This window comes from Penicillium alfredii, assembly GCF_028826965.1.
Source record: "Penicillium alfredii strain IBT 34128 chromosome Unknown utg000009l_segment0_segment0, whole genome shotgun sequence".
NCBI classification, from domain to species: domain Eukaryota; kingdom Fungi; phylum Ascomycota; class Eurotiomycetes; order Eurotiales; family Aspergillaceae; genus Penicillium; species Penicillium alfredii.
Genome location: NW_026622706.1, coordinates 2,287,707 through 2,310,259, shown reverse-complemented (window position 1 = coordinate 2,310,259; position 22,553 = coordinate 2,287,707). Strand labels below are relative to the sequence as shown.

Genomic DNA, 22,553 nt, shown 5'->3' with positions numbered 1-22,553 from the left:
ACGGCCCTCGGGAATTTCTCTCATCCAAACGGGGATACTCAGCAGCGGCGGATATAAAAATGGCGTTGGAGAACAATAAGTCTCTCTACATAGTACATATTGTAGAATTACCCCCCCACCCAAAAAAACCCCCAAATACGTGTCTTTTTCGCCCTCTTTCTTTTTTGCCTTTACCGAGCCACTATGGGGTCCATTCCTTCTAGCAAGGATCTATTGCTGCCGGCTGCCCTGGACAACCGGGTCCGCAACAATCCCCAGGGCATGTGGGCCAAATTTCCCGTCTCCGACACCACATACGAATTGGGCCTCCACGTAGCCACAAACCAGCAGGTGGCAAATGCGGTCAATCGAGTAGCTTGGACGCTGGAGGAAACGCTGGGCCGAGGTCAGAACTTTGAGACTATCGCCTACATCGGTCCGAATGACCCGCGCTGCTATGTTGTACTGCTGGCAGCTGTCAAAGTGGGATATAAGGTAAACAATACATTAATGAACATGTTGAGGGGGGATTAGCAGGAATGCTGAACCCTTGTAGGCCTTTTTCCCTTCCCCGCGCAACAGCAAGATCGCCCATATCAATCTGCTCGAGCGGCTACATTGCAAAACTCTCATTACGACTACTCCGGAGCCACCATGTGTTCCCCAGATCCTGGAGGATTATAGCATGCAGCAGATCTATCTTCCTGGCCTTTTGGAACTTTTGCAGAGCGAAAACATCCCTTGCTATCCATATGAGAAGTCATTTAGTGAGGCTCAGAATGACCCTATCTTTGTTCTACATACCTCGGGATCTACAGGTAAGCATTTCAACACGGAAAGCAGTTTGAAAGAAATATCTATTGACTTACTTCTTATAGGGATCCCTAAGCCATTGGTCTACACCAATGAATTCACAACTAGGTTTGCCAATGCCATGTCTCTCCCAGCACCCGAGGGACACATCTCCCTAAATGAGAAGTATAAAAGTGGGAGCTTCTTCACCTTACTCCCGGCATTCCATGTATGAGCATCCATCAAATTTCAGTACAAGATCGATATACTGACTGTTGCTCTCAGGTTGCTGGCGTCGGCTTCGCTCTGATTGTCCCGCTGTTCAGTGAGAGCATCCCAGTCTTCCCTCTCCCTGCAAAGCCCCCAACCACAGAGGGCTTCCTGGAAGCAGTGAAATATACCGAGTTCGACTGGGCATTTCTTCTCCCCGTCATCCTAGACGAGCTGAGTCGAGACCCCGCAGCGCTCGAGATGGTCTCTTCCAAGCTCCAGTATCTGTATTACACCGGCGGCAGCCTTCCCCAAACAGCCGGCGAGACGCTCGCCGAGAAGATCCCGGTCTATCAATGCATGGGCTCGAGCGAGAAAGCCGGTCTCCCATTGATCCAGCCGGCGGACAATAGCGTAAAGGATAGCTGGAGGTACATCCAGGTGCATCCGTCCATTCACGCGGAGTTCCGGCACCGCTTCGAAGACCTACACGAGCTGGTCATTGCCAAGAACGACATGTTCGAGCGGTACCAGCCAGTCTTTGCGCACTTCCCGCACCTGGCCGAGTATGAGACCAGAGACCTCTTCAGTGCCCATCCCACCCGGCCAGACCTATGGAGACACCGCGGCCGCATTGATGACATTGTGGTTTTCATTAACGGCGAGAAGACCAATCCTATCTCCTTTGAGCAGGAGGTCAGTCGTCATCCCGAGGTTCGCTCCGCGCTGGTTGCCGGTGACCAGCGGTTTGAGGCGTGCTTGCTGGTCGAGCTTCATAGCCCTGGACCTCATTCCCCGGAGGAACAATCCCAGATTATTGAACGCATCTGGCCTGCGGTGAAAAAAGCCAATGCGCAATGCCCGGCTCATGCCCGAGTTTCAAAAGCCCGGATTATGTTCTCCGATCCCGCTATGCCCATGCCGCGCGCTGGCAAGGGTACGGTGCAGAGACAGTGTACATTGAATCTGTATGCGGACCTGATCGATAAGCTATACGCCACAACTGGCGACGGGCCATCCAAAGTGGACATAGAGAGTATTGGCCTCTCGAATCCGGTTGCGGTCACCAAAATAGTTCGCATGCTCGTTTTGGATCTAACCGAGTGGACCGAGTTCAAAGATGACGATGACTTCTTTGCTCTGGGCATGGACTCTCTGCAGGTTCTGCAGCTGAGTCGAGAACTCAAAGCTCTTGGTCTCGCAAATGCTGCACCAAGTACCATCTACAGCAGCCCATCGGTTGAACTGCTGGTAGAGAGTATTCTGCACAGCAGCCAGGGGTCTGTATCCAATAGATATCTCGAACACAAGCGTCTGCAAGTGATGGCATCGACACTGCAGAGGTACGAGAGCGAGATTGATAATATCTCAGAGACTGTTGGGAAAGCAGAGCCTCGCGTCAACACACCGGAATCGGAGGTGATCATTCTCACTGGCTCCACGGGTGCTGTGGGCTCTCACATCCTGTACGAACTGCTCCAAAACAAAACCGTATCGCACGTCTACTGTCTGAACCGGGGAAACGACTCTCGTGTTGTGCAGGAGAGCCGCAATGCCGAGCGTGGCATCCCAGCAAGCTTCTCGCCTGCTCAAGTTACTTTCCTCGCAGTTGATTTGAGCAAGCCGAGCTTCGGTCTCGAAACCGCCGCTTATGAGAAGATACTGTCAACAACCACGCAAATCATCCACAATGCCTGGCCCGTCAACTTCAACCAGCGACTGCAGTCATTCCAGCCCAGCCTGGACGGCGTATTAAACCTGATCTCGTTCGCGGCCCATGCCAAATTATCTCCCTCGCTGTTCTTCCTTTCCTCCATCAGCGCTGTCACCAACTACCACCAAGTCCCCGACGCAGCAAGCCAAGTCCCCGAAACTGCAGTGACAAGTCTTGAGTGTCCGGGACACATGGGGTACGGAGAGAGCAAGTATCTGACCGAGCGGATGTTGGACCACGCGTCCACGAAGCTGAACATCAAGACCGGTGTCGCGCGAGTAGGCCAGGTCGCCGGGACAGCGCACAACCCTCGCGGATGGAACCAGCACGAGTGGTTCCCCAGTCTGGTTGTGAGCTCGCGGGCGCTACGGGCTTTGCCTCTATCACTCGGGTCATTCGAGGATGTCTCGTGCAGTGGCGGACTGATGGACTCAGTGGATTGGGTGCCCATTGACCAGCTGGCGACGGTACTCGTTGAACTATCCGGAAAGGTTTCTCTTCTCTCTACACAGCCTGCAAATACAGGCGTCCGGGTCTTCCATCCTCTCAACCCACATCCCAGGCAGTGGAACAGCCTCGCGCCAGTTGTTGCCCGCACCGTGCAGGCGACTCTGGCCGCGGCGAGGAACGGCGATTCCACCGTACCTGAGATCCGGTTGGTCAAGTATTCAGAGTGGCTGGAGTTGCTGCGTGCCAGTGCCGCTGGTCTGGAGACTGCTGGTAAAGAACAGACGCTGCGTGAGGTTCCGGCGAGCAAACTGCTCGAGTTCTTTGAGGAGAGCCTTGTGGTCAAGGGTGCTGACCAGTCACCGCGCCAGTTGGCTATCACGCAGGCTCTGGAAGCAAGTCCCTCGCTGCGGTCTTTGGAGGCTATTCGGGATGAGTGGGTGGAGGGATGGGTGCAAGGTTGGTTGTTGTGATATATTCGTAGCATGTGGCTTTTGCCGTAGTTGGTGGCCAGTCTTGCTCTGTTTTTGGTCTCAATGATATTCCTTTGAACTCAATGTCGAGCTCGAAATAGGTAACAATTAATGAGCCTTGGTAATCGAATGAAGGCTGAGTTTGAAAAAGTGGCCAAGGCCATGCATGGGAAAGAGTCACAATATTTGTGTTGACAACGCGCCGAGAGAGAATATAGATCGGACATTCCACTTCACCGTCACTCGACCTCGACTTTTCGATTTCTTTTTAGTCTACTACTGACACTCACTCCAGCTTGTCATTGAGTGCGATCAAAAAATCAGACTAAATGCGCGCTTGACTTGAAATTCGCCAGGCGCTCTGTCCTGACATCAGATACTGACTCTCGGCTAAGAGAAAGAACATGAGTAGGAAATTTTTTTATTATGATGCTATGACACCGCAATGCTGGTCTTTCGAAGTTGAGATCAACAGCATCAACACCAACTAAGCTCAAGAAAGAACGTAAGAAAGCCCATGAACAAATGATCCACACATAACCCCACAGGTTCAAGCCAGGTATAAGATGAAAAAACCCAATGACCAGCAGAAATGAAAAACAAGCCGAGCCCGGAAGAACACAAAAGCAGACAACAGAAACGAGAAAGAGAAGGGAAAGAGACAAGCAGAACTGCTCATATGTTTAGGGAAACAACCCCCATGGACATAGAAACGCCAATATCACATCTGCATCTGCTCGTCGCCATCCACATCCTCGCCCGCTCCGCCAAGTGCACCTCCAGGTATCCGCCCCTCGTTCAGCTCCTTCTCTAGACGCGTAATTTCCTGCAGACTTTTAGCCTCGCGAATCATCTTCTCCACGCGCTTGCGCTCCTGGTTGGTCAATTTCACGCGGATGGCCCTGTCGGCTGGAGCGCGGTCGGCGGACACGGCACTGGGAACGTCAAAGGTGCGCGACTTGACGCCCATGATCTTGGATGCGAGGGCCGACGGCTCCTCGGCGGTGCCGAACAGCTCCTTGGCCTTGGCGCGCTCGGCGTCTTTTACTTTTTGGTAGTCGAGGAAGCGCACTGTAGGTAGCCGCCAAATTACCCAGTAGCGATAGTTCTGGAGTGTCGGTTAGATTGGCAAGTTCACCTATACCCACCATGCTTTGAACCGAAGCATATGAAGGCAAGTATCCATGGATTGGTGGTAGTGCGAAACTTACCTCTTTCCGCGCGACAGGGTTTCCCAACAGGACCACATGTGTCAGTCGTGCCAAGTTGCGGAGCGGGTCTAGGTCCGCCAGCTCGGACACATTATTCGAGGTCAAGACGAGGGTCGACAGATTAGGCACGGAGGTTGCTAGTGAGGGCTGGATGTGATTGATTCGATTTCGCGCGAGGAGGAGGGTGTGAAGTCGAGGGAAGAACGGGAAGTTCCCGAGGGAAGAAAGGTCGTTGTCCGTGAAATCAATTGCATCTTGATCCTACGGGATGTTAGAATCGAGGTCGTAGCAGAAGAACAAAGCTGTAGGGACAAAGAGGGTGCTTGAAAAGAAAGATAACAAGAAAAGAAACAGTAATTAGGGGGAAGATATCAGTGCCCACTCACCTTGGCAATACCCAAATTCTCAATCGCGGGGATCTTGTGCCCTACACGACGCAACGTACAAAGACGATATCAATCCAGCTCTTGGTTCAAAAGTGTAGTACCTGTCCTTTTCAGGCAAGGTGTGTATAGTTTTTGGCACGCACCTCGAAGATCCAGCTCGCGGTCCTTGAGCGGGTTAATGTACGAAAGAGAATTTTGAATGAGCTCGACGGTCAATCGCATGGCGGCGGTTGCAGTCGAAGATCAATGACGGAAGAAGGTAGGGATAGTTTAGGGCGAACTTTTCAAGATGGCATAGACGGGGAAATGGAGGTCGGGGAGTTGCAAGGACCAGTCAATGCGACCGCAGTTAATGGATCGGAGGCTTGATGCGCCTGTCGGCCTCCAGATGCAATGGCCTCAGGCCTAAATTTCTGCCGGGCGGTGAGTATTTACGGGTCACATGACCACGCGCATCTGTGCCCTACAAAGCACACCCATTCCGGCAGCTCTTTACTTCAGTACGCTACGTTGACATGGAGCCATGCCAAATCATGCATTAGTCTATATTCATCGAGAATATCCTCCGAGCGCTAATGGTACACATCGCCATTACGTATAAGTCACCCGGGTCGGGTCGAAAGCGCCCAAACAAAAGTACTCCAGAGCACAGGGGTCGAAAATGATAACAAGAATCGAAAGCAAGCCAGGCTGCCATGAGACTGAGAACGCCGCGATGAAAAGAAACCAACTCCTCATGGAGAAAAAGCGGCGCCGATGATGGGCCAAAACATTCAAACCAGCCAACGCCCAGGGGAAATGCGATGCAGTGCAGATAATGATGGGCAGTTTTGCCCCAAGACACAAGGATTCGGATCAAGGTGCGTCGATGGCATCACTCATCTACCAGCGGGGTCATGTTGGGGGATTTTTGGTGGTGAGATCGGGTGGGACTGCCAGTTCTTGATCGACGGCCGTTGGTGGTAGGTCCCAAGGCAATAGGGGCGAGATGGTCCCGACTCTCGGTTCGAACTGCAAGACCAGCCCGATCCATGGCAATGCCAGAACCAGCGCAAATCCCTAATCCGATGGTCCCGGTCGAGCTATTATCCAGAGCATATTTGAAGCTTGGGGTGTTGGGATTGCTGCCCCAGCTGGACGCGCGCTTCGGCGCCTGGAAACTGTTTGAGTCGACATCAGATGGTCGGCCACCGTCCTTATCGCTGATATCGGAGTCGCTTGAGCCCAGGTCAAACTCCTGGGCGCCCTCTTCTAGAACCCGCTCGTAAGAGGGAGCATTGCGGCCGAAGAAAGGCAGCATGCTTCCAAAGGGCTTGCGCTTTTTCGGGTGGTTGGGATGGGATGGTCCTCGGCGCAACAGACTGTTTATCCAATGGTAGATCCGTAGGCGCCGGCCACGCCCGCACCAAAAGAAAACCGCCAAAAGGACAATAAACAGAAATAGGAGTATGCCAGGAATGCGGCGCGGCGAGTCACCGTCGAACAATGCATCATGCCAATGTTCACTGTGGAAATCATTCGACCCTGGAATCAGATCCACGCTGGGATACTGAAAATCAGGAGGGACACCGGGGACATTGCTGCCGAACCCGACTGGAAGGGCCTCCGTTTCTGCAGGCACCTGAGACGAGGCGTACAAAACCATTTTGCCTAGGGTCCAGCTCACTTCAGTGGAGTCGATCTTGTTGACCGCCTGGAAAGCATCCAAATAGCCCTTGTCCTTGCCATGTGACAGAACTTCCTTTGTCCCATTATGAAGCGATCCTGCAGTTTCCTCGAGACCCACGCGGGGGACGCCGATACCATCATGCAGCATGTTGATGATCCATGAAGCCTTGAAGCATACCTCATAGGCCTTTTGCTGGTCGACTTTCTTTCCCCACTTGTGATCTTGCAGGCCATGCTCGATCATGCTCCAATCCTGCGAACAAAATTCCGAAACTCGACGTTGGTAGGTGTTAAAGTCATAGGCTTTGTCCTTGTAGCCCATCTCGAAAATTTCATGGGTAGTATGCCAATACTCGCTAATCCCGATGAAATGATTGACGTCAAAGTCGATTGCCGGAACATGAATCCCGTGAAGGAGACACGGTTGATCCGGACACGGAGCATCCTTATCCAGCAAAGGGAACGTCTGACGAAGACACTCATCAAACTTGCCCGTACCCAGCAGGTAGGTTCCCGCCTCGTTTCCGGATGCCGATTTTCCGTCCAGTGTAGTCCGCAGACCATTGGGCAAGCAAGGATCCGGTAGCTCCTGAGGCTCTCCGACAGCCGCAGACTTCATCGCTGCAATAAAGCGCCGCCGGGCTTCGTTGACGCCATACTCCAGCCACGAGGTGATGAAAACACGGTGTTCTTGCACCGAGCCGTCGATGTTGCGGAGCCGCAGGAGCGTGAGGTCATTCGCGTGCTTTTCCGTTTCGGTTGAATTGGGTGCGAACGCAATCTGAGACGACGCGCCGCCCATATCCAAAAAGCCGTACGTGTGATGTCCCTTCCCATGGTCATGTTTTTCTGGCTTGTCGAAGACGTCCATAAGGTAGTTGGTCGCGATCCATCCATAGAGTCCCTCGGTCACACCCGGAATAACTTGGATGTGAACCCCACAATCGGGGAGCAGGAAATCGGTGTTTGCTCGGGCATAGGCGCAAACCTGGTCGAGGAGGAGCTGACGTTCCAGGTTGCCCAGTAGTCGCATACCGGCAGTGGCGAGAAGAAAGATCGGGGTATCCTTGGCGTCATCTTCGGGAATAATGCTCTTTGCGTGGTCGAGAAGTTCCGCTAGGTGATCGGGACCAACCGATTCGGGTTTGTCGGCGAACGTTGAAACACCTTTGTCGCCGAGAGCGGGTCAGTTAGTTGGCTCATCACTCGGGCGCGATCGGTGCTCACCAGGCCGTATTTTCTTCGTCCAGTCCTCCTTGGTCTTGATCTCCGGCAGCGTTTTCAGGTCGTCCACATCAGCTTCTTTGCGCGCAAAGCCGTTTCGCAGCCACCGGTAAACATGTACGCGAGTCCCCTATGGTAGTCAGTAAATGGGGACACATAAGAAGTTTCGAGTTGACTTACAGACGAGCCTGCGTCCAGGACCACACCATAACGCCCTAATCAGCCAGCGAGTCAGTCTGGCTGCCAGCAACCGAAGTGAGACACCAACGTACATTTGCCCATTTGGACTCAATTTGACTATCTGCAGAGCATGACCCGCGATAAATTGGCAACGAATGGAAGTGGAACAGAAGTTGTTCCTAGGAGAAAATCCGGGGCAGAAGCGGGTGTTCGAGGGGTAAACGAGTGACGAGAGAGCGAAGAGAAGCCAAGAGACGAAGAAAAGATAAGGGAGTCTGGCAACGGGGGGGGGGGGCGACGCGACGCTAACGGGATTACAAGACAGTACAGGGGGCCGCCTGAGTCGCCAGTACTGGAAGAAGTCCAAGGCTAGCCGGAAACAGCTAGGTGCTGTATTTAATACCTGGTGTAACAAGTGTAAATTTCACCCCCGTTTTCCCTTCTGTTCGCAAATTCGCATCGAGCCTCCTCCTTTTCGCTCCTTTTTTTCCCCTTTTCCCTTTCCCCTTTTCCCTTTTCCTTTTTCCTTTTTCCTTATTTTCTTTTCTGACTTGATCGCCATGTCTCACTCAGTAGTCACTCGATCCAGACTCAATTCTGCAATGCCTACACCTGCTTCTAGGTCTAGATGTTGCCCGATGGGGCTGTTATTGATTATGCCCCCAAGTACTTTTTGACAGCCGTGCGTCCCGGGGATGGGTCTCCACTGTGGGAGATTATGATTACGGGAGGTTTCTACAGTCATCATGATTCCTTCCCTAACCCCAGAGGATTTTCAGGGTCCAGGAAGGGCGGAGGTTTGTTCCAAGGTGTCGTCATCACGGAATGTACTCGCGCACTACATCTTGAAATCACAATGATTTCTACGCGTGGTCACGTTGCCCTTTCACAGAGACGCGCCAAGACTTACAGGGTTTAGGAGGCTCGGTGGTGCCCAAGGGTATACGTCAGCTCATTTAAATTTATCTCCCGACAGGGGCCCATCCTAGGTGATGCTGAGTGACCATTATCAGTGGCTGGCCTCTGCTCTGCCTCTATAGTTTACAACTACTAAGGAGGATCCCTAGAATAAGATAGTCTATGTCAAGAATATACTAGAGGGAGAGAAAGACAATCAACTCCACCTAGTGTATATATGCATGGCCCGGGTTCATGCAGGACGCTTCGTCATCGCCAAGATCCAGGGTCCTTGACTTGACCCTACTTTTCTAGTCTCATTATGTACATCTCTTGATCATTGGCTCCTTGAAGTGTCATGCATACACTCTATCGCATCATGCGTGGAGATCAATCCCTAGACCCCTATTTCCAAGCGCAAGTGATGAGGTCCTATTCGATATACAATCAAGGCGAGTAACTGCTGCCTTCGGAACGCGTAACTACACGTCAAAGATCAGCGCTAGGTAAAGCATCATGCACACAGCAAACGTATATTAAGTAACCCTCGACCAATCATTTTCCTACTAAACTTCTAATACCACCAGTCACGCTATTATATTTAGCAAGTGACTCCGCAAAAGATGCCAGCGACCAAGGCCTACCCTCCTCAATATACAACCATCGGTTAATATTCCCAATTTACCAGAAAACGGTTGCCTAGCTACGTTATACAGCCTGCTGAAAGGCAATTTACTTCTATGTCTCTATTGTGTAAATCCTCTATCAACCCTAAATATCAAAACTGTCTAGGGTCTAGGGTTTTGAATAGCTATGACCGGACCTACTCAGTTCGATCCAATGCGATTTCTCGGGTATAAGTACTCACATCCAAGAATACGTTGTTCTATAATCCTTAACAGTACACGATATTCACAATTGATATCCCGAGTCTTACAAACAAGCTTAACCGAGGACCGGATCCTTTTATCCAAGGTTTCCCCCAAACGCCTGACCTCTCCTCCCTATCACCCCCTTCCCCTGAGTCCTTCTAGTCTTTGTAGAACTTTTCCTAGTAGTCAGCAAAAAGGTTCCAGGTTACCTCGAGCGATCAGAGATTCGATATAACTCACAAAGACCCTTTCTCTTCGAGCCTGAACGAGGCCCATCCCGTCTCATTCACACACATACCAGGAGCCTGGGTCACGACCTTGGCTGCAGTACCAAATGTGCAATCACTGTGTCCCAGAATGGCAATTTCTTCGCCTTCACCGGGACTGGCGAGAAAAGAGTGGTAGGAGCGAAGCTGGTGGCAGTCATAGTCCTTGTATCCATCCGAGCTACTCTCGCCTGAACAGTCGTAGCTGTCGAAGTATTGAATTGTTCCTATGGCAGAAACAGATACAATGAGGGCTAGGATGGAAGTAAGTTGGAAATGCATGTTTGGTAATTGATGGTAGAAAGATGGATAAAAAGAGATGAAGTGGGCAGAAGCAAGATTTATCTGCAGGATAGTGACTTCGTATTTATATCCTAAGAAGCTCATGGCCAGCAAGTTCAGCGGGGACCTTTCAATAAATTAAGCGCGTATAGCCCAAAGTGCTAGTTCTTGGCACCCCAGTCATATATATATAGTCTTGCCCCGTGCGTGGCTTTGCCCTCGCGGAGACCCACACCCGTCAGCCTCAATGCGTATATACTACCTGGATCCAAGTCATACGCTGCTGGTACGCGGCCCTATATATAACCTAGTCTGGACCTTAATGAGGGACCAAATATAGGAACTACTCATAAATTTCAGGCAACGATTTGTGGTTATTTGTCTGTTCATCGCAACCGCTGAATTCCTGAAAAGTCGCGATTTATGTAAATTGGCCATAACGAACCAAGTTGATTCTTACGACCCAAGGTTCCTTGGAAATTACATACAAAAACTACATAATCACTTGAATGATAATAAGCTGGAGCGATATGATATAGTAGATCCCGCTGTTCAGCGGATTAATTTAGCTCTCTAGAAAGTACACTTCGGGCTATTGTCTCGCGATCCAAGGGTTCCACCTTAATTTCTTGTCATAGCATTCCGGCGTCCAGGAAATATCGAGCGACATCCCAGGTATCTTGCCCTTGGAAGTCTCAATGGCTTCAAAGTAGTCCTTGTAGAGTCGATAGATCAATAATGATGTTTGCAAAGTATGCTCGACAGCAGAGATGTATATACAAGCGGGTGAATATAGAAGACAAGTCAAACAAGTTGAGGGTATTATAAGACATCCATGGGACAACCAGAACGGCTGGATAAGCTCATCCGATGATTAGGGAAGATCAGTAACAAGAACGAAAGCTGTAGCGTATTGATTCCCTATACAAACCACCAAGAAGATGAGATACTAAAGCTTAGAGTCCGTCCCAATTTCCTTCCGGCGCATTTGCCGCGAGGAGACATCGCCGGGTGCTGGAACTGCAGCGTTAAAGAACAGTTGTCGTCCCACAGCGTCAGACATTGTAAGAACACGCGAGGAAACAGTGGCGCCGTCTCGACGGTTTTTGCTGTTCAAAAGTCAGTGCTTTGGTCCATCGCAAGTATATCTTAGGTAAAAAAAGACCTACCCCTCACGGCGGGACTGCGCAATCAGTTCGGTGAAGTCCCACAGTCGTCCACTATCCAACACCATGCCTGTCGTATGATGACGCTGAGGTGTCCATTCAGGAGCAAGTCGGAGAGACGGCCCAGCCCGTGACTCTCTGCTCTTCGCGACAAGTATAATGCCTTCTTCTTCAAACCGCTGGTAAGAGTTCCTAAGAGTCTCTTTGTTGACAGCTTCGAAGTAGGAAAGATCTCCTTGGTGGTATAGCGTTTTGCCCAACTACAAAAAGGTCAGAATTGGGTTCTGATGGATGAGCAGAACAAAAGAAAGTAAAAACTTACTAACTGTGCACTGTCCTGGGCTTTCTTCATATCAATCCAAACATCCTTGGGACCGTTAAGGGGCGGTGTGAGCCCGAGGAGAGACACAGCCCCTAACCATGAGGCCTCGATGAACGGCCAAATCAAGAAACAGTAGAAGTCGTAGTTTTCACGACCACAGAGCCGCTCCGACTCGCTCAGCTCAACAAAGATTGGGGTGCTCGAATCGTCGCGGGCGACCTTAATCACATCGTCCTTCTCCAAACTACGCAAAGTATTGTCTAGATTGGTAGCCAAACCCTCTGGTGGAAAGATAAATTCGCCTCGGAAAAGCTGGGGTTGTTAATGGCAACCACATGAAAATCCAGAAGAGGATGCATACCTGTGAAAGGAAGGAAACCTGGTTCTTTAGGGCCTCGTATGTAATGCGTTGATTGGCAGGGCCACCACCTTGCTTAATCTTCGTATACATGGCAACAGATACCAATGCCTCCGTAATGAAGAGATGAATCAACATGTTACGGTAGAACGAGAGCTGGAAGCGATCGACCGCAAAATAGGTTGGCTCGACCAATCCTGAGATGACGCCCACAAGTTTAGGGCCAAGAACGTCAAGGGCACGATCCACCACCGATTCGGTGGGTGAGCGATAAAAGTGCGCGACCCGACCACCTTTTGCTATGACGCGCTCACAAAGCCAGTTCAATCGCCGCGTGAGCTCGCCCTTTCCAACACCGCGTCCACGTAGTGTCAAAAGCACGGTCCCCACGAGAGCGGTTGGCATCATCACAGACACGTCGTTGATTTCGGACAACACCCGGTATCCCAGAGTTCGAAGAATTCGGCCGCGTTCAGTGTAGCTGAGTTGCTTGTGGACATTAACGCTAGGGTGGTCTAACCGGGTAAGTTGCTGGTTAACAAATTCCCGGAGGCTCCATGGTTCATGGAAGCGAACGTCAACCCGGCCTAGTTGCAGGGACAAGACCGAGGACGAGGAGAGAAGGTCAGTCAAGCTTTCTTTCTGTTTAGGCTGCCCAAGCAGTTCGCTGATATAGGACCTAGACAATTGTCAGCATCGCTGCGGCAATTGGTGTCTAGTATCAGTCAGGTGGCATACTCTGTCTCAATGACCTTGTCGTACTGCGTGCTGACGGGGCAGATAATGGTATCTTCAACCCGACCTGACAGCAGACTGTCCAAGATAAAACTTAGGATGCCGAACTTCGGTGATAGAAGCTTTCCGGTGCGCGACCGACCACCCTCGATGAAACACTCAAAGTTGAATCCCTGCTGGAGAAGGGTGTCGATATAGGCCTGCACGACAGTGTTGTACAGCGGGTCGTTACCGAAACTACGTCGAATCCACATGGCACCTAGAACATTTAGTAACGAATGGGGTATGATGACTGCAACTTTGAGCTGGTCTCCACTCACCTGCATGTTGCAGAAAGGGCCCCAGCAATGGAATATTCAAGTTATCTCCAGCGACAACCACAGGAAGACCAATTCCCAAGCGATAACAAATAATTTGCAAGGACACATAATCGACATGAGATTTGTGACAAGGCAAAAACACAATAGACTGCTTCTTCTTGGCAGCTTCTGCGGCGACGGATCGAAGACGCAAAACTTCTTCGCTAGACACATGAACACCTGGGATAGACTTGTGTCAGCATCTTGTCTAAAACAGGTGACAATGGAACCAACCTTGATGGTAGGCGCGGGTCAGGAGCTGCGTGCACATGTAGTACGCGCCCCGAATGAACGTCTTGCTTTCCATCTTGCAGATCATATTGTCCATCATTGTATCGACCACCTCTCGGAGGCTGCTTTCAAGTTCATTCCTCCTTCGAGAACGCTTCTCGTCCAATGAGTGGCCTTCTTTCAATGCCAGGAGCCCATCCTTTTCCTCGACCCCGAGCCGCGAACTGGCCAGCTCTCCGACTTTGCTCTGCAGCAAAGGGCTTGATAAAATCAAGGACTTCATTCTCTCGGAAAAGCCCGAATAGAAGACTGGCTGGCCAATTACATCGTCGTATGCACGCCAGCCAGTGCCGGACATGTGTAGGCTCACTTCGCGAAGGAACTCGAGAGGATTCTCGCGAAACCGCGCCATGTGGCGCACGAGATTGCGTTCGGTGATCGGACCATCTTGAGATTCGGGACCGCCCGTAAAGCCCGACGGATGGATCGTGAGCTGTTTCCCAACGATTTCCAAGTCTGGAGCGGAGCGGTCGTCGGACATTTTGCGCTTGCGAAGGCGGGGGCAGGGTATCAGATCATCGGGGCATCATATAACGTGGATAGCATTGGAAAATTTGTAGGGAAAGAGTGAGGGAGGTCGACAGGTAGATCCACCACAAAGAGGAGAAGTGCGGGACCCGGCCATAGCTCCATTCCCAACAAACGATCCCCGGACAATCTTCACGGGTTTCCCCAGACAGCCGAGGCAAGTCAGGTGAGCTCAGGTGATCTCGAATGATGAGTAAGTAATTTTGAATGTCTATTTTGGGTCTAGCGGTTAATTGAATTACCACAATCTTACCGATAGGCCCCCACGCTGGCAGCTTGGAACCTGCATCCTGCACGAAGCTTAAGGTGAAGTCTATAAATTTGGTCTAACACCCCCCTTACCCCTTCCTTGACCTTTATGTTGTTACTTCACTCTGTCATTGGCACCTACCGCTGAGTCGTCAATAGCAATATGTCTCGTTCGATAGGCGGAATGAGATCTTTTTCCAGTACGTCTCGCGACTGTCCTACATACCTTGGTTTTCTCATGGTGCTCTTTGCAAGCTCAGCAGCTAACCCCCCATTCAGCAGCAGCCTCCTCCCTCCTGGCAGATGCCACTGCAGCATCCCAATCAATCCGTCAGCCCTCCTCCTTCCAAGTATTCCGCGATGTCCCTCAATTGCGCCAATTGCGCCGACAGCTGTTGCAAAAGGACCGGACCGTGGGGTTCGTTCCGACTATGGGCGCCCTGCATGAGGGCCACCTTTCTTTGATCCGAGAGGCCGCCCGCGAGAATACAGACATCTTCGTGAGCATCTATGTCAATCCGACCCAATTTGGCGTGACCGAGGACTTGTCAAGCTACCCCCGCACATGGGATAGCGACGTGGCCAAGCTGGAGGAGTTAAACAAGGAGCTGGCTCAAACGGAAGCCACAGCTGGTCCAGAAACTGGCAAGGGGCGCATCACGGCTATCTTTGCGCCGACGTCCAAGGTCATGTACCCGGGCCTGCCTCCCTCGTCCGAGATTGAGGGACATGGTTCGTTTGTCACCATTACCCCTCTCTCAAGCAAGCTGGAAGGTGGTTCGCGGCCGGTCTTCTTCCGAGGTGTGGCAACCGTCTGCATGAAGCTCTTCAATGCCACAACCCCGGACCGCGTCTACTTCGGCCAGAAGGATGTGCAGCAGACCGTGATCATCAAGCGGATGGTGCAGGATTTCCTTGTTGGCACGGAAGTGCGCATTGTGGACACAGCTCGTGAGGAGGACGGCCTGGCGATGAGCTCCCGGAATGTTTACCTGGGTGCTCGGCGGCGAGCTGTCGGACTCACTGTCTACAGATCACTGAAGGCCGCTGCCGACGCATACCAATCGGGTAAGACATCCCGCGCAGATATCCTGGGGGCCGCACATGGTGAAGCGCAGCGTGTCATCTCCGAACAGCAAGTTCTTTCACCCTCGGAACGGTCGCTCTTCCAAGTTGACTATATCTCCCTCGCCGACCCGGACACCTTGGATGAATTGGAGATTGTCAATCCCACAAAGGGTGGTGTCTTGAGCACTGCTTTCAAGATGGCCCCGTTGGAGGAGACGAAGCCCAACGAGGACTGTGGATTGGGCGATGGCCAAGTAGCCGTGCGCTTGATTGACAACCTCATTCTGCAACCCCGGGCGTGATCGTTGGGGATTTCGAGGTCAAAGTTGTAAATACCCCGTGGGGGCATGCAAATAGCTACGTATATAATCCGCGACGATATAGACTGGACGCTCGCGCATAGAAAGGAAAGAAGAACAAATAGAAAAAAGATATCAAATAAGGAAAGTAGGGCACTTCGGTAGGGCAGCCGGCCCGAGAAAATTTCCTGCGGGCCTTGGCGGCAGAAAAAAAATAGTCTCGACCAAAGCCATTGACACCGAGAAGCAACTAGCATCTCCAGTCTGTTCGGGGATCTGGTCATCTCATTATGGCGGACGATGGAATGCTCTTGAATTTTGCCATCGGCGACAATGTCATCAAGCCCGAAGCCAAGTTCAAGGGAGGCACATGGCGGGACCGCCTGACCGCAAAGAAGCGCTCGCAGCATCGACCCAGAGACGACGCACCTGACGGGGCCGCACGAAACGCAGCGTCGAAAAACCCGAATCACATTCAAATTCCCGCATCGCGGCCCGCCAAGCGCCAAAAGACCACAACATCTTCCGAAGGACCTCACGGCGGCGATGCACATACCCGGTCGCGATCAGCACAGCAGCCTCAGCAGTCGCAGCATTTTATCTCGTCGCTGTTCACTAGCAACCCCGAGCCTCGGAATACAGAGGAACCACCCCACACCGAAGGGGATGCAGAGGATGCCAAGCCGACGAACGCGCCGCTGATCGACGGGCTCGACACCTTTACGAATCTGGGTCTTTCGCCAAACCTGGCGGCGCATCTTCTGACGAAGTTGGAGCTGAAGGCGCCGACGGCTATTCAGAAAAGCTCGATTACGCAGCTACTCCAAGAGGAGAGCGATGCTTTTATCCAGGCTGAGACAGGGTCCGGCAAGACCCTTGCCTATCTCTTGCCGTTGGTGCAGCGCATTATGGCTCTCTCTAAAGCGACGCAAGGCCATGATCAAGACAATCAGGGCGTCCATCGGGACAGTGGCTTGTTTGCGATTGTTTTGGCCCCGACCCGAGAATTGTGCAAGCAAATATCTGTCGTTCTGGAAAACCTCCTCCGCTGTGCGCACTGGCTTGTTGCTGGGACGGTGATTGGTGGCGAGAAAAAGAAGTCGGAGAAGGCTCGGCTACGAAAAGGGTTGAATATCCTTGTGGCGACTCCGGGTCGCTTGGCGGACCATCTAGACAACACGCAAGTTCTTGATGTTAGCAATGTCCGGTGGTTGGTTTTGGACGAAGGAGACCGCTTGATGGATCTCGGATTTGAGGAGGAACTGCAGGGCATCGTCAAGAAACTCGATGCCCGACAACGACCGAGTCGCATTCCCGGTGTGCCGACCCGCAGGACGACGATATTGTGTTCTGCTACCTTGAAGATGAATGTCCAGAGGCTCGGCGAGATCAGTTTGAAGGACGCCATCCATATTAAGGCCGATCCCGCAGACGAAGATCAGACGACCATGAAAACCGAGGAAGACGCCTTCCGAGTCCCAGCGCAACTAAAACAGTCATACGCAATTGTCGCAGCCAAGCTACGTCTCGTTTCCCTTACAGCATACCTGAAACGAACCTTTATACGCAAAGGCTCTGTTATGAAGGCGATTGTCTTCATGTCATGTGCCGACTCGGTTGATTTTCATTTCGAGGTATTTACAAGCAAGCAACGCGGGGAGAAAGAAAAGGACAGCGACGAAGAAGAGGAGGAGAAAAATGAGAGAGAAAAGCTGTCACCTCATGGAACCATCGCACCCGCCAAAGCCTTCTCCAATCCATCGAACCCCATCACTCTGCACCGGCTGCACGGGTCTCTTCCGCAGCATGTGCGAACCGCTACCCTCAACTCCTTTGCGCGCGATAGTAACGCCTCGGTGCTAATTTGTACCGACGTGGCTGCACGTGGATTGGATCTGCCCAATGTCGACCTCGTCATCGAATACGATCCGGCTTTCAGCTCGGACGACCACCTGCACCGAATCGGGCGAACCGCCCGTGTGGGCCGAGACGGTCGCGCGTTGATCTTCCTCCAGCCAGGATGCGAAGAAGGCTATGTCGATATCTTGAAACGCGGCTACCGCGATGGCGGCAAAGCGCTGACCCGGACCGACGCGACCGAGATCCTCAAACGCGGGTTTGGCAGCAAAATCGGGACCGATAGCAAGAACTGGGAGGAAAAGACGACCGACTGGCAAATGGACGTGGAGCGTTGGACCCTCGACAATCCCGAATACCTTGAGATGGCACGCCGAGCCTTCCAGTCTCACATTCGAGCGTACGCTACGCACGTTGCCGCAGAGCGGAGCATGTTTAACATCAAGGAACTTCACCTGGGTCACCTTGCTAAGAGTTTTGCTCTGCGGGACCGGCCGGGTAAGATTAACGTGCCTGGTCTGCGACCCGGACAGGAAGACACGAAGAAAGACTTCAAGGCGGAGCGCAAGGGTGCGGGCAACAAGAGGAAGGCCGGCGGTGCGCAGGGCGATGTCATTCCTTCTGCGACGAATACGGACGACGCCGCGCGCAAGATGAGAGCGAAGATGAAGGAACACATGTCCGGAGCAAGCGAGTTCAATCTGGCTTGATTTATTTTGTCTCTTGTTCTGTTTCTGGGTGGTATATGGTCGATTAAAAGCATTAGCATTAGCATTTGTCTTTAGTAGATATCCCATAAAGAAATTTTTCCGTCCTTGGAGCCGGCTGCCAGCCAATGAGTTTGCTGTATTTTCTGATTCCTTTGGTGATGAATCGTCGCAAGCGAATAGTCGTGTGTTGTGCTGGGGACTTGCTCCCCACTGGTGTGTTGAGCGGTCTCTTGTGTAGATGGTTCTACGCGCCCGAGAGACGAAGATACCGGTGAGGGATCTTTCTCAATACCTCCGAATGCTACAGCATAGCATCCATCTTTGTGCCACTTCAGCACCGCAAGCTCTTTCATCGTCTTGCTTGAGTACACGCGAACCCGGCTATCCCAGCCAGCCGTCGCAAAGACCTTCCCGTCAGACCGGATACGGAGTCCTTGTTGACCGGAATGTTTAGTGTTGACAGTTTTCAGAGGCAGGTCCTCGTTGATGCTCGCCGAAGGAATAAACCCGGCCGAGCCGGGGCTTGGGATGGGATGCTTGATGAGCAGGGCATCTGCAGCCGACGAGATAAAGTATTCGTGAATAGGCGAGACGTCGATGGAAAGAACCGGCTGAGTATGGGGGCGGCTCGCGTAGAGCTTCTCCCATCTCCAGGCGGAGGTGTTATTCCAACTCTGCTCGAGGCTGGGTAATCTGAGGGGCCCGCGATGAACGAACACCATAACATGGCCGTCTTCGTAAGCAGAGGCGGCATAAAGATCGCCGGGTGTAGACACGAAAAGGCTGACAGCCATCACCATCCCTGTTTTTGTGGACGGGTCGGATGGAATGGTGCAGAGTCGTCGCTCGGAGGGTAGATGGAAGATGTCGACTCCACCCGAGTCGAGAGCGTTGGGAACTGCAAATAAAATCGATGGACGTTCGGTAGGTTGAGAACCATTCTCACAAGGCGACTCTGATTCTCGTGACTGTGATACCAAGGGATCATTATTGCCCTGGGGCGTTTCAGGTGAACAGCTTCCCGTATCGGCATGTAGAAAGGTCATGGAAAAAGCACAGAAATTGAGCGCATTGACAGGCAGAGAATGAAGTAGCCATGGCTGGCTCTTGTTGGATAGCTGTGCCGACTCGGTGACATCCACCGGGAGCGTTTTATCTAAAAAGGCCTCATCCTTGGCACGAAGCTTCCATACACATAGCTTGTGGTCACGGCCATGTCTGGTGGGGTGATGTGAGTATATGTCCATCCTACTATCGAAAATTCACTCACGTATAAATTTCTGTTACGCCAGCACCAGCCATAAGCCCCTTGACCTCAAGGACAGCACCCTCATGTGCCTTCCACACCGTCACGGGCCGTTTGGTGACGAGGTCCCAAATGACAATCCAGCCGTTGGCATCCCCCGACACCAGCCGCAGGTTGTGATTGAAGACATACAGGGCATGAATCGGGGCAGCATGTCCACGGAGGATGTACACCGGAGTCGGGGATTTCTGGGACCCGGCAATTGTTTCCATGCCGATTTTCAGAGCAGGATATTCGCAGCTCGGAAGCACAGTCGAAATGAGACACTTCGCACATCTGCCACCGGACACCGCCATCGCCAACCCAACTGAACCCACTTTATACTTGCGGTGCACATCGTCTTATATCAACATCAAACCGAAATTCTTCGTTTTTATTTTTTTTTTATTTTTTTTTCGGTCCATTGAATATCATACACAATGGATGTTTTCAGGACTGCTGAATGCTTTGGAGGCGAGGGCGAGGAATTCTGGTTTGTGTATACATCGGTCCACTACAAACAAGATGGCAAAAGCTATCGAGGGAAATCACCAAAACAGTACCCTAACAAATGCAACATGAACCACGAGCATATCTACGATCCTATCCTAATTCCAAGTGATGGTCTATTCCCACTTTTCACCCCGGGCTTCACCGAGGCACCGACATCGTCCTCCGACGCAAGCAATTGGTACATCAAACGCCCCGATGTTTGGCGGCTCTAGGATCCCGATTACCCCAACTCAATCCAAGACCACATCCTCGACGAAGCAAAGGTCTGCGAACATTTGAAGCAACACGCGCATCCCAACATCACCGAGTACCGGGGCTGCGAGGTTCGGGATGGCAAGATCACTGGCTGGTGCTTTACGCGATCAAGCTACCTTATAACGCGCACAATGGCGAAATACCGAGACTCTCTAGACCTGGTATCAAATAACCCAGGACTGAACAGCATAAATTTTCATCTATGGTCTATGGAAGTACACGAAAGTAAAAAAGAACTGTCGATCGAAGCAATGCGCAAACCAAAAGAAACCAAACCCACCGAGGGCAAATCCACCCACGGAGTCTCTCTCTCTATCCTTCTGTTTTAAAAACATAAAGCCATTTTTCTCATCTGCCCTATCTAACAGTTTCACCATTGAGAAAGGAAAATCAGGTATGGAAAATAGTCCACATAACCTTCCCATTGGCACCCGAATCAGCGCACGTCATGATGCCCAATCCACCCATCAGGCCGTTCGAACCGCAATCGTCCGCCAAGGAGTGGACAATATCTGTGACATCCGCAGTGCCAACATAGGGCATGGTTGCGCGGTTGGACCCAGTGACTTCAACACCCATCATACACGTTCCATGAGACAAGATATGGTAGCTCCCCGGGTGGTGAAGTCTCCAGTACTGATCACCCTTCCCGTCGCTGGCCTTTCCGTCGACAATTTCGTCGAGCATTGCCTTGCAGTCTTCAATCTTTGGAGATGCTTCACTGGTGTCGCACCGGCCCACGAGCTTGTCGTGCTTTTTGTTCGGCGGGTTGGACGGTCCGCATCTGTCGGTTTCGCCGTGGACTCCACTGCCTGCCGGGCCGGGTTCCCAGGTGGCTGAGAGGGGAACGGCTAGTGTTGCTGCGCTCAGGGAGAGAGCGAGGGTGGCAAGGATTGAGAACTTCATTTTTGTTTTTGTGAGGGAGGAGGGCAGTAGATGACTGAGAAAGTAGGGCTTGTTTTGGCGCAGATGTAAGCTGTGATCTAGGCACCGGATCGCGTGGAGGACATATAGAACCGAATTTCCTTTTTCTTTAGAAAGAAGAGAATGTTCGAAAAAAAAAAAGCAATCCAAGAGAGCGGCATTGAACGGCCGTCCCAGATATAAATACCCTTTCTTTCTCCCTTTCTTCTTCAATCTCATCTGGTCCTCAATATTTCCATCAGGGCACAACAGGATCCACCGTGGGCTATATCCTGAAGGATTTCACGTCACAGGGCGCAGGGTAAGATTAGGCCATGAGGGTATTGATTTAGCTTTGAAAATGCTCCATCATCATGCCTGCTGTCTAGTGCAAATAACTATATTCAATATATTTTTCTAGATTTATAATAAGTCATGGCAGGGATTTGTGTATCCATTAAACTGCTTGGGCAGTGTTTCTTTTCCCTGAATTGTGATATATAAATCATACAATATGATGATGTTGCCAAGATCGAAGGCATCTGATTCAACAAGGTCCCTCGAAGTACCTTGATAGTTAGCTACCCTGCATCGGTAAAAAAAAAAAGAAATCCTTCATATTTCTCCCAACCCAATCAAAAATTCAACACCGACCCGCTTAATCCACTGAAATCAACGCCCCGTCCAAAGCTTCGAGAGCTTTCGCGAATCTAGGTCGTAGGAACTGCCATCTTCGTGCGGCGCCCAACGGGATACCATAGAGTGGAATGGGGCCAGCGGTGGAAAAACCGTAAGAAATTTGAGAGAACTGGCAAACTATTTCTGAAGTAACTAAGGGTGACTAGGATAATAACAGATTATTTTCTGGTGTTTTTATCCAGGCATGATCAAGTATCCTGGTTTTGCTGGGGTGGTTGAAGCCTTGCAAGAATCGTCTTCGATCTGTGCTGCTTTTTTCCTCTCAATACATTCATGGATGGGACCATACGGATTAGAAATGACAAATGGAAAGAAAAGAAATGCCTCGCCCTAAGATCGAGATTATGCAATTTAC

General features: G+C 51.4%; 10 protein-coding genes across 10 annotated transcripts; 4 read left to right on the top strand and 6 right to left on the bottom strand.

Moving 5' to 3' along the window:
* Positions 1-183: 183 nt before the first annotated feature.
* Positions 184-3,615, top strand: NUU61_006782 (NRPS-like enzyme; the record flags this gene model as incomplete). The annotated part of the gene is made up of 3 exons (XM_056657309.1): positions 184-474; positions 536-1,000; positions 1,057-3,615. 3 exons carry the CDS (start codon positions 184-186, stop codon positions 3,613-3,615), a joined length of 3,315 nt encoding a protein of 1,104 aa, XP_056510109.1.
* Positions 3,616-4,336: 721 nt separating this feature from the next.
* Positions 4,337-5,434, bottom strand: lea1 (U2 snRNP complex subunit LEA1; the record flags this gene model as incomplete). The annotated part of the gene is made up of 4 exons (XM_056657308.1): positions 4,337-4,723; positions 4,827-5,087; positions 5,213-5,253; positions 5,356-5,434. The coding sequence occupies 4 exons, from the start codon at positions 5,432-5,434 to the stop codon at positions 4,337-4,339; spliced, it is 768 nt and encodes a 255-aa protein (XP_056510108.1).
* A 652-nt stretch (positions 5,435-6,086) lies between these two features.
* Positions 6,087-8,386, bottom strand: NUU61_006780 (putative nucleoside diphosphatase (Ynd1); the record flags this gene model as incomplete). Its single annotated transcript, XM_056657307.1, has 4 exons — positions 6,087-8,047; positions 8,108-8,234; positions 8,285-8,319; positions 8,377-8,386. The coding sequence occupies 4 exons, from the start codon at positions 8,384-8,386 to the stop codon at positions 6,087-6,089; spliced, it is 2,133 nt and encodes a 710-aa protein (XP_056510107.1).
* A 1,903-nt stretch (positions 8,387-10,289) lies between these two features.
* Positions 10,290-10,601, bottom strand: NUU61_006779 (uncharacterized protein; the record flags this gene model as incomplete). The annotated part of the gene is made up of 1 exon (XM_056657306.1): positions 10,290-10,601. The coding sequence occupies one exon, from the start codon at positions 10,599-10,601 to the stop codon at positions 10,290-10,292; it is 312 nt and encodes a 103-aa protein (XP_056510106.1).
* A 949-nt stretch (positions 10,602-11,550) lies between these two features.
* On the bottom strand, positions 11,551-14,313 carry NUU61_006778 (lysophospholipid acyltransferase family protein; the record flags this gene model as incomplete). The annotated part of the gene is made up of 7 exons (XM_056657305.1): positions 11,551-11,710; positions 11,771-12,027; positions 12,090-12,401; positions 12,451-13,126; positions 13,186-13,441; positions 13,503-13,721; positions 13,776-14,313. 7 exons carry the CDS (start codon positions 14,311-14,313, stop codon positions 11,551-11,553), a joined length of 2,418 nt encoding a protein of 805 aa, XP_056510105.1.
* Positions 14,314-14,772: 459 nt separating this feature from the next.
* NUU61_006777 (pantoate--beta-alanine ligase PAN6) lies at positions 14,773-15,979 on the top strand (the record flags this gene model as incomplete). The annotated part of the gene is made up of 2 exons (XM_056657304.1): positions 14,773-14,809; positions 14,889-15,979. The coding sequence occupies 2 exons, from the start codon at positions 14,773-14,775 to the stop codon at positions 15,977-15,979; spliced, it is 1,128 nt and encodes a 375-aa protein (XP_056510104.1).
* A 287-nt stretch (positions 15,980-16,266) lies between these two features.
* dbp7 (putative ATP-dependent RNA helicase) lies at positions 16,267-18,543 on the top strand (the record flags this gene model as incomplete). The annotated part of the gene is made up of 1 exon (XM_056657303.1): positions 16,267-18,543. One exon carries the CDS (start codon positions 16,267-16,269, stop codon positions 18,541-18,543), a length of 2,277 nt encoding a protein of 758 aa, XP_056510103.1.
* Positions 18,544-18,614: 71 nt separating this feature from the next.
* On the bottom strand, positions 18,615-20,061 carry NUU61_006775 (WD40 repeat domain-containing protein; the record flags this gene model as incomplete). Its single annotated transcript, XM_056657302.1, has 2 exons — positions 18,615-19,761; positions 19,814-20,061. The coding sequence occupies 2 exons, from the start codon at positions 20,059-20,061 to the stop codon at positions 18,615-18,617; spliced, it is 1,395 nt and encodes a 464-aa protein (XP_056510102.1).
* Positions 20,062-20,268: 207 nt separating this feature from the next.
* On the top strand, positions 20,269-20,553 carry NUU61_006774 (uncharacterized protein; the record flags this gene model as incomplete). Its single annotated transcript, XM_056657301.1, has 1 exon — positions 20,269-20,553. One exon carries the CDS (start codon positions 20,269-20,271, stop codon positions 20,551-20,553), a length of 285 nt encoding a protein of 94 aa, XP_056510101.1.
* Positions 20,554-20,986: 433 nt separating this feature from the next.
* On the bottom strand, positions 20,987-21,502 carry NUU61_006773 (necrosis-inducing factor-domain-containing protein; the record flags this gene model as incomplete). Its single annotated transcript, XM_056657300.1, has 1 exon — positions 20,987-21,502. The coding sequence occupies one exon, from the start codon at positions 21,500-21,502 to the stop codon at positions 20,987-20,989; it is 516 nt and encodes a 171-aa protein (XP_056510100.1).
* Between the last annotated feature and the right edge of the window lie 1,051 nt (positions 21,503-22,553).